Source organism: Diceros bicornis, chromosome 5 (assembly GCF_020826845.1).
Source record: "Diceros bicornis minor isolate mBicDic1 chromosome 5, mDicBic1.mat.cur, whole genome shotgun sequence".
Classification (NCBI taxonomy): Eukaryota; Metazoa; Chordata; class Mammalia; order Perissodactyla; family Rhinocerotidae; genus Diceros; species Diceros bicornis.
In genome coordinates, this window is record NC_080744.1 from 25,074,093 (window position 1) to 25,084,795 (window position 10,703).

Genomic DNA, 10,703 nt, shown 5'->3' on the forward strand with positions numbered 1-10,703 from the left:
CTTGTGGCAAAATCTTTTTTAACACTTCCATGACTATTTCCTCAGGATGGAAGTAGGATTTCTGAGTCTAAGGATTTGCTCAATTTGAAGGTTTTTGATACAAATTGCTAAATTACTTTTTAGAAAGCTCGCATGAACTGTGTGACAGTGTAGGTCTCAAGGCAGGCACCCTTGCTAACAGTGAACATTATCGTTTAAAAAAAAATTCCGACATGATAGGCAAATAATTTAAAACAAGTTAAATTTGGATTACATATCTAATTTGGATTAACGCATTCTATGTCCACATTCTTCTCGTGAACAGACATGGGGCTCCATACACTGAACAGTCTCCTAAGTATTATCTCCCTTTGTTCCATTAGAGGAATTGAGCCAGGCCCCCCCCGCCCATGGAGAATCAGACTGCGATGGTGTCGGAGTTTATTTTGCTGGGATTTCCTCTCAGCAGGCAGGTGGAGCTGCTGTTCCTGGTGCTGCTGCTCCCCACGTTCCTGCTGACGCTCCTGGGGAACCTGCTCATCATCTCCATCGTGTTGTCCTACTCCTGCGTCCACATCCCCATGTACTTCTTCCTGTGCAACCTCTCTGTCCTGGACATCCTCTTCACGGCAGTCATTTCTCCACAAGTGTTGGCCAACTTAATATCTGGCGATAAAACCATCTCTTTGCTGGGTGTATCACCCAGTGCTATTTCTATTTCTTTCTGGGCACAGTAGAGTTTCTTCTGCTGACAGTCATGTCATATGACCGCTATGCCGCCGTCTGCTACCCCCTGCAGTACGGCACCATCATGAGACCTCCTGTCTGCATTGGGACTGTCGTGTTCTCTTGGGTGGGAGGCTTCCTATCTGTGCTCTTTCCAACCATCCTCATCTCCCAGCTGCCCTTCTGTGACTCCAACATCATTAACCACTTCTTCTGTGACAGTGGCCCCTTGCTGGCCCTGGCCTGTGCAGACACCACAGCCGTTGAGTTGATGGATTTTATGCTTTCATCCACGGTCATCCTCTGCTGCATAGTTCTTGTGGCCTATTCCTACACGTACATCATTTTGACGATAGTGCGCATCCCTTCTGCAAGTGGAAGGAAGAAGGCCTTTAACACTTGTACTTCTCACCTGACTATTGTCGTGATTTCTGGTGGCATCACAGTGTTTATCTATGTGACTCCCTCCCGGAAAGAAAATCTGGACATCAACAAGGTCCCTTCAGTACTGAGCAGTGTTGTGGCTCCATTCCTCAACCCCTTTATATATACTCTGAAGAATGACACAGTATTGGGGGTCCTCAGGGATGCGTGGGTCAGGGTTCAAGCAGTTTTAGAAAAGAGGATGAGGACAATGCTGAGAAGCAGATTGTCCTCTAACAAAGACCGCTAATGAGGGGCTAGTCCCTCTTGCTTTTCACCCCCACGTATCCATAGTACAAATCTCCAGTATTAGAAAGAGAGGACTTGCCTTAGCACAAGGGTGAGCTAGCTAAGGGATCCTGAATGGTCTATAGTGGAAAGAAGACTGAGCTTGGAGACAGGGACTTGGACTCTGGCCTTGATTCTAACTTTAACTCTGCGGCCACAGCTGTGTCCCTGTGTCACCAGCCACTCTGGCCCTCAATAATCTCATCTGAAGTGTGACAGAGCTGGACTTGATGATCTCTAAGCCTCATTCACACTGAATATTCTAAGAATTATAGAAGGGCTGTGCAGCCTGTGTCCTATTGAAGTCCCAACATGTTTGGCCCCATTTCCACAGGGATCCTGAATACAACTCTTCTATCTGCTTGGCACAAAGTCTTTCCTGGTCCCTTCTGCAGGGACCCTCTTTCCTTCCATCTTCTCTAGGAATCTTTCTAGGAATAACCTTCTTTATCCTCCAATGCACTGTCATATCCCATAATCCATTGTTTTTCCTCAGTGTTATTTAATAATACTGCTTCCTGTAATAGAACACATTCATAATATCCAACATGCTCACATTTTTACGTAAGATACAGTCCTGTTCCTCAGCCTCCAATGACTGACCCATGGATGGATAATCTGACTGAAGGCACCATCCATTGCCTGGCCAGTGATCTATGACCTGTGTGGCTTGGCCGGGACAGATAAACTGTGCAAACAAATGTCTCAGTTTTGACAGTTTGAACTAAGAGATGCAGAGACTGTAGCAGACAATATGATGCTCCCCCTGGAAGCCCAAGTAGGCTTGGCAGCTGGAGTAGCCACTTTGGGGACCATGTACAAGCTGACAAGAAATTAGAAGAAGCCAGTCTGTCCATCAAAGAGAATAAAGTTGGTGTATAGAGAAAAATAGAGAAGAGATAGATGAGTGCCCCTCAGCTGCAGAGACACAGGTGAAGGGTCCTCCTCTCTAATGACTTCCCAGCCCAGGGAGCAGGCAGAGTTTTATTTCCTATTCCTGCATTTGATGAGCTTTGTCTGTACCCATAAATCGAATCCTTTTTTATTGAGCTATTTTGAGAAGGCAGCCAGTCCTGGTGGTCTAGTGGTTGAGATTTGGCACTCTGATCACCACAGCCCAGGTTCATTTCCTGGTCAGGGAACCACACCACCCCTCTGTTGGTTATCATATCATGGCAGCTGTGTGTTGCTGTGATGCTGAAAGCTATGCCACTGGTATTTCAAATAAATACCAACAGGGTCAGCCATGATATACAGGTTTCAGCAGAGCTTCCCGAGTAAGACAGGCTAGGAAGAAGGAACTGCCCACACACTTCTGAAAAATTGGCCATGAAAACCCTATGAATAGCAGTGGAATATTGTTTGATATAGTGCTGGAAGATAAGAGGATGGTACAAAAAGACCAGGCAGGGTTCTGCTCTGCTGTACACAGGGTCATCAAGAGTCGGAATCAACTAGAGGGTACTAATAACAACAAATTTTGAGAAGGTCTTCGTTTCTTGTGACCTAAAAGCAGCTTGACTACAAAGCTGTCTCCCTGCACCAACTGTAGCCCCTCACCTTTTATAGCTCCAAGGAACTAGAAAGATGTCTGTTTTCAACTAAACTCTCAGTCTGAACTCCTAGTGCCCAAATACTGCCTGAGATGCTTGACTGGCACCATCTAGGCCTATGGTTCAGGTGAGTGCAAGCCAAACTTTTCAATTTCATCAGAAGGTCTAAGCTTTCCTTTCCTGTCCCCCTCGCCTCTAGCACAGCAGCATTCACTTTGCCTGAATTAACACCTGTGCTTTGCATGGAACTGGTCAGAAGGACACATGCACACCTAAGGAAACTCTGTAGGTGCTGTGGAAATAAACAAAGACCACCCAAAAGAGAACAGAGGCTATTTATCCAGAGCTGGTGATAGCAAAGGAGTCAGCCACCATCACTTGGGTTTGGCAGAGACTCAAAGGCAGGAAGGGAGATGGAAAGCTTTATAGCAGAAGAAGGTAAGGCTCAGGTGTGCTCTGATTGGAGGTTTTTGGGACGAGGAAGCTGGAGGTGGGCTAACTAGAAGCAAGGCATCTTTTGTGACTGGTTTGGGGAGCATATTTGGCTTTCTCTGATTAGTCCTGAGTTGGAAAGAAGTGGGGGAGATGATGGGGGTGGAAAAAATAGGGAAGTTGGCAGTCCTGACCACGTCCTGACCGTTCTGGACTGACTGCTGCAGAAGTTGTAGGTTGGCTTCCCGGCCTGGTTGCTTCAGAGTTTCTGGGTCAGAGTTCTACTGCCGTATATGGTCTGGCTGTTGTCCATTTGTCTATTCGGTGTCTCAGTTCTTATAGCTTCGAAAGTTCTTATAACGTTTAAAAATTTAAGCAGATGGACAATCCTTCCAAAGTAGACAGCCAGATCCCACGAGTAATAGATAATGAAAGGTGAGCTCAGGTAAGCAGAGTCTAGCTGTGAGTTAGCAGGCCAGGAACGGGAGCTGTAGAAAACTGAGGAGATCTCGCATGTGCCAAAGACCCTGCTTCTTTGAGTAGACCCAAGCTCCAAGATTCAGACTCTTTGGCTGGTAGGGCCTCCCCGGGCACACCCGGTCCTAGAGGCAGTTTACTGTTGCAGTACATCTGGCAAAGCACTTAAGGCTCTGAGGCCCAGCCTTCCGTGAGATTAAAGACATAGAGCAGGCATCCAGGGTCAGGTTAGTGGAGAGAAGGAAGCTAGGCCTCTCTGCTTTCCTGTAAGGCGCTGAAAGGGCCTCAGAACCACGTTTTCTCTGCCGAAAATGCTTCACTTAAAACATTTGGAGATTCACGATCCTTTGTTTCTTCTTTTATTCTAGCCCCAGGAACGCTTTAAACCACTGACCAAAAGTTTCTGGGTTCGGATTTAAAAGCAGCAACACATTTCCAAGTTGCCACTGAAAACCTTTAACAAGCATTTCCATTCTCAGCCCACAGAAAACACTTCCTCCTTCTAGACCTCTTATCCTCTGTGGGGTTGGTGTGCTTGTCTGTCTGTCTTCCTCAAGAGACAGCAAACAGCACCGAGGGCAGAAAACTGGGTGTTGTTCATTTTTGGGCCCCCTTTCCAGTCCCCTACCCTTTTTCTCCCAGGAACCTACGTTGGTGTTTCTCACGCTAGATATGCTCAATATATATTTACTAAATAAAATGAAAATGTGTTCAGTTTAGCAGTAGTCTGTTTTTAAAATGCAAATCTTCTATTGGATTGGGCAATCTAAGAGTTCAGCCCATCAGATAGGAGATGTGAAAAGAAATGGAGGAGGAGGAAGCCTGAGGGCACTGGGAGGGCCCCCTGGGGGTTCAGGAAATGATAATGGGTTCAGATATGGGGATGAGGACCAGGAAAGAGTTTATCTGCTTGAAAACTTTGCCTTGGTCAGTCTGTACTTGCTCCCACTTTTACACTCATTCCATTTCCAAGGCCAAATGCCTTAAAGATGGCCTGTTGAATGGTCCTAGAAAACCTAGGGATCAGAGAAGTGTGTCCAATTGGTCCCAGCAGATTTCTCTAGTCTGTGACGTGACTTCCTTTTCCTAACGCATCTGTGGCCCCCACGTGCCCATTTGCCTATGGCCTCTGTTAACCCTCCCACCAGCCCCAGCGGGCTGCTCCAGGCTGCAGCAGGCAGATGGGGGGCTCCCAGGCCTCCATGGCATACGAGGTCTTTGGACTTTCGGCAGCTGTTGGGGAAATATAACTGAAAGCGAAATCTCCTGCCAACCAAAAACACCTCTCCACAAATGCAGAAGAGAAAGAAAACAACTTTACTACAGAATAAGCATTAAATCAGAATGTGATGAACATCACAGGCAGTCCTGTAAAGAGATTGCAAAGATAGAAAGAAATCTCACCCTTTTATATAGCCAAATAGATACAATGAATTACATACATTTTGTCGAGATAAATAACTAGTCCTCAAGTGAGAGGACTTGACAACACCCTTTGTCACACGTAGTTCATCCTAAATTCACGTGGGAATTGGGGTGACCATCTGTTAGCTAATTGGCTTTATCCAAAGGAAAAATAAACTTCTTGTATCTTTACGACAAGAGGTATTTTGGGAGTGAAGAGTCCACTGAAGTTAGGTTCCTACCTTCCCACAGAGACTGGCAGATATGAAAGCTACCTTCCTTGGGGTTACATTTCAAAGGGATGGTTCCCAGGTCCTTAAGAAAGACATCTGGGTCACAAAGCTGGCCAGGGGCTTAGTTAGCTTTCAAAAAGGTGTACATACATTTCAAAGAACTTACAGGGAAAGAATTTACAAGTTTACTAAAGTAAATGTCTGAGAAAAGGGAGAGGATAGAAGTCTCTTCCCTTATTTTCAACAGGGATAATTAAGCCTCTTACCTTTTTTTTTTTTTTCAGTATTTGCCCTTACACAGCCAGCCCTCCGGCAGCCCAGTCCCGAAGTGCTGGTTGCTTCCACATGCTTTGTCAGCTAGAGGTAAATGTTTGTGCTGGACCGCATATGAAGCAAGGCAAGCAGACCTGATTCCTGTCCAAGGGAGCGCACACCTGAAACTCGCATCATGGACATAAATCAAAATTAGGATCGCCTTTGACTGGAGAGCTTTTTTGTTTTTAAACTTTATTTTTTAATTATAAAAATATGCATTCGTTGTAAAATTTCAGCCAGTACAGAAGTACATAAAGTCAAACATGAGAGCCCTACCAGCCAATTCCACTCTCTTGCAGCAAACATTTTTACGCTTATAAAACATATACAGGGGCAAGCCTGGTGGCGCAAGTGGTTAAGTGTGCGTGCTCCACTGCAGCGGCCCGGGGTTCGTCGGTTCAGATCCCGGGTGCGCACCGATGTACTGCTTGGCAAGCCATGCTGTGGCGGCGTCCCATATAAAGTGGAGGAAGATGGGCACGGATGTTAGCCCAGGGCCAGTCTTCCTCAGCAAAAAAAAAAAAGAGGAAGATTGGCAGATGTTAGCACAGGGCTGAACTTCTTCACACACACACACAAAAACACGTATACATATTTATTCACACACATCTTTATTTTACAAAAGTGGGATGGTGTCATATGAGTTGTCTGCAACTTGATGTTTTAAAATATCTTTCCATGTCACTACCTATAAAATTACCTAATTTATTTTTAGATATCACTTTTATAACAAATGGACATTGAGATTTCCAGCATTTTGTTAATGGTGCTAAAATTTTTTGGCATAAATTCCTACTATTAGGTTTCATGGCTCATACTTTATGCCCGTTTTAAATTTCAGGACTAGATTGTTTTGGTAGATTCTGCCAAATTCCCTACAAGAATGTAATAACAATTTCCTCTCCCACCAACATTGCATGAAAATGTCCATCTTCCTCACCATTACAAGATCTTGCCAATCTTACAAAATTTTTGTCAATCTGCATGTAAAAAATAGTATTATTGTTTTATATTTCTTCTACTAGTAGTGAGGTTGAATATGTTCGTTGGTATCTGTATATCTTCTGTAAATTGCTTATTCATATTTTTGGCCTCTATGCCAAGATAAAACATTTATTTTTCTGCTGGATTGCTTTCCCTTTTCTGGTTGCTTCATATAAATATTTTTCATTGCTTATCAAAAGCCTTAATATTTTGCACACCCTTGGATCCTGCAATTTTACATCTAGGAAGGAAATCATTGGTTAAATGGGCAAAAATAAATGTACAAGGTGCTTAACACTGTTTATGATATAAAAACATTTGGAAGGCGCTCTAAAACCCAACAATAGAAAATGGGATCAATATATTATAGCAAATCTACACAATGGAATACAATTAAGAATAATGATATATGTCTTATAGTCTGTATTTATTGCTATAGAAAGAGATTTATAACAACGAAGTTTTAAAAAAATTTCATGAAGCACTTTGTCAGCATGCTTTCATTCTGGTAAATGTATATTTATATATAATAGCATATGTGTGTATCTGTATGTATATATGTATGTGTATTCTCAGAATATATATACACATACATGTATATGTTAAAAATACTTAAGGTGCTTATTTCTGAGGAGTGTAATTACGGATGGCTTTTAAATTTTCTTTTTTTTTCTTTATTTTTCTACATTGAAAATTTTTTTTTACATAAAAAAGGAAAAATGTCTCAGAATTGAACCTCGGATCAGATCAGGGAACAGAGGAGCTGCTGAGTCCCCTACCCGTGCTGGGAAGGAGACCTAACATCGTATTAGGTTTTTTGGCAGCTTCATCCTTTATTGCTGGAAACTGAGCTCCCAGTCCACCAAAACCTTCAAATTGGTTTAACGTTTTCACATGAACTGTCCTTGCTTTACTTGTTTGGTTCATTTTTTAATATAAGAGACTCGACATTCATCTCTGCTCGTAGTTTGATGGCATCAGAAGACAACCGGTGAGCTGTACTCTGGTTGGTGAAGCGCCTTTTCTTCCTCAGCAGGAGCCTTTGGGATAAAACTATTGGAACTTCACGTTTGAAAACTCACTGTCCCTTATAAATCCCTTAGGTAATTTTCCTTGGAACATTTTGAAATCTGACTTCTTGAAATCTATAAAAATTATGTCTGACCATCTTTCTTCAACATTCTAGTAAGTGAAATTGTCAGTTAGGCAAGAATTTACTAGGTGCTCTGCCTCCAGTGGAAGGAGACTTATCCTGCTTTGCTTTGGATTAGTTTTGCAATCTGAATTTAAACAGCACCATCCATGTCTTCCATTTATCTTAACATCAGTTCTCTACTCCTACCAGGTTTTATTTTCCTGTTCCTTTCTTCTTTCATCCCCGTCCATATGCTTCCATTTTCAGTTTTGTGATTTCCTTTTTGACATATACACAACTGTTGAAATTTTAATTAGATCTGCTTCCTCTGAACTATCTTGGCACGGTCATCCTCTAGTCATGAGTTCCACATTGTTGATCTTGTGATAAAATTCAGGATCTTTACCCATTCTGGTCTTCTATAATGCAGCATTCTCAGACTTTAGGCTTTTACTAAAATTAATTAAAATTATAAGGAAAAATTCCTGAAATTGTTATGTTTGGCAATAATAAATAACTTTTCCTCCCACCCCCAAACAATCTTGAGTATCAGCATTTTTTCATAAAAGAACAATAGTTTAATCCTGAAAAAGTTAGAAAGGACGTAATTTCAGAATTTAAAAATATTGAGAAAATATTATTTATTTCCTCACAGACCAGAAATACTTAGTCAAGGGCCAGTTCCAGTCCGCACACCCGTGTACGAAACCGTTGCTACATGGTTTTATAGTTTTGTTTGGACGCTTTGCTCTTCTTTGAAAATTTTAGGAAGTACATGAGGCCCATATTTTGTGTTAGTTACTTCATAATTTATCAGAGACATAAAGATCTTCTGTCATAAGTCACAAGTCCTTCCCCAAACCCTGTTCTCTGACACTACATTAGTTGTCAGGTGTTCAGCCTCATGCTCCTTCTTTTCCAAAGTCAGACTCTTCAAACTGAGGAGACGAAATATCACCTGCAACCCCTAGCCCTTCAGAGTCCTCTTCAGTCACTAGCATGTCCCAGGTTTCTTCTGGTTGTCTAATTTTAGTTGATACTCATAGGTGTCAACTAAAATCTGAGGATGCCAAATTAAATCAAACTCTACATCAGGCCTCAGAACACACTCGAGGAAGGAGCATCTAGCCATCATCAAGGCCAGGTCTGCAGAGGGCTCCTCCTACACCTTTACAAAGAGTCACCAACCAAGAGAATGGGGTCTCATCTTCCTGGGCTGGGGGGAGGGCTCTGTGCATCTGTTGGCATCCATGAATCCCCTTTAGTATTCTGTCTAGGAACATCTTATTTTCGTTATTCTGTCAGGCTGGGATTGTCTTTCCTCCTCAACCCTAGTGAAGAGTGATATTTAGTAGAATAAAGACAAAGACTTTTCTAGCATAATAATGCTGAACTTATACTATGAAAAACAGTCAATATTAGCAAGTGAAGAGATGGTTTGTTTTGAGCTGTTTTGCCTGGATGGGGTTGGCACTGACCTTCAAAATCTCAAATGTCTCGCTTGCTTCTGCAAGACAGACCAGGACCCTGGGGGAGGGGAGAAGAGGGAGGAAGACCAGAGAAACAGGACCCTCCAGACCCCATCCAGAGAGGACTCTGTATGAACTGAAATGTCACATGATGAGAAAAGTGAAGTTTTGCACCATTCGTTGGACATTGTATTTGTTTTCAGCTAATGATTATTTTCTATCTGGTCACGAACTGTACCTGCAGTTGTGGGCTTACAGTGTGATACGTCAGAGTGGAGACAGGTAGTCATCAAGATTTCACCACCCTTTTGGCAATGAAACCACACTGCGTTTTTAGCACACATATTTTAGTGTCTATCCCGAGGAGGAAGTTAAATTTAGCACGTTTCCTGCCAGCCACTGAACAGCGCAAGACCTTCCTGGACCGGGATTAGTCACAGTCTTTTATGTCTATCTGTGGAATCTTTCCTTGTAAACTGCTAGGCCTTTGAGGAGCCTGAGTTTATGATTTGAACTGTTATCATAAATCCTTAGAACTCACCAGGAAAGATGCCAATTGTGTGGTATGTTCGTAGCGATTTCTTAGTCCCAGCCCTGGGAATGTTAGGAATGGCCTAGTGAGATGGAGGGTGTGTAAGTGTGTGTGTGTGCTGGCATGCATCCATGTGGGCCTGGTAGTGTAAACAGGGTGCTCTGGGTGACCTTCCTCAGACTCTTGTTGCACCTGCTCCTGAGGAAAGTATTTGCATTGTGTTAGGTTTGGGAAAATCAGACAAGAATGCGGTGCAGCCTCCCAAAGAGAAGTGGTTCTGGAGCAAGCAGGAGATGAACTTTTGGGGCCATAGGCCCTACTTCTCCACAAAGGCCTTCTGGGTCAAGTAGCAGAGACCCAAGATTCTTTAGACCAGTGTCTGCAGACAGGCAGCATCAGAATCTCCTAGGGAAGGTATTTAAATGCAGATGTTATGGTCAGACTCCATCCAGATTTACTGAATCAAACTCTAGGGAATACAGCCCAGGAATTTGTATTTTAAAAATAGCCCAGGTTGTTACGTTATGTGAACAGGTTTAGGGCCTGTCTCCAAGGGTGTGATACCGTCACTCAGTGTTGACATCGAGTCCTTTTGATTTTACCTCCTAACTCTTCTTGCATATTTCTCTGTGTGTCTACTAGCCACTGGCCAAGTCCAAGCTACCAACATCTCTGCCTGGACTGCTGCAGTAGCTTGAAACTTACCCTGCAGGGACGCCTCTCCCTCCAATCTGTACTCCACAGAGCAGCCAG

General features: G+C 43.1%; 1 protein-coding gene across 1 annotated transcript; it reads left to right on the top strand.

Moving 5' to 3' along the window:
- Positions 1-348: 348 nt before the first annotated feature.
- On the top strand, positions 349-1,378 carry LOC131405284 (olfactory receptor 6J1). The gene is given in 2 exon segments (XM_058540357.1): positions 349-660; positions 663-1,378. Coding segments are annotated over 2 exon segments (987 nt in total). The 5' UTR covers positions 349-389.
- Positions 1,379-10,703: the final 9,325 nt, after the last annotated feature.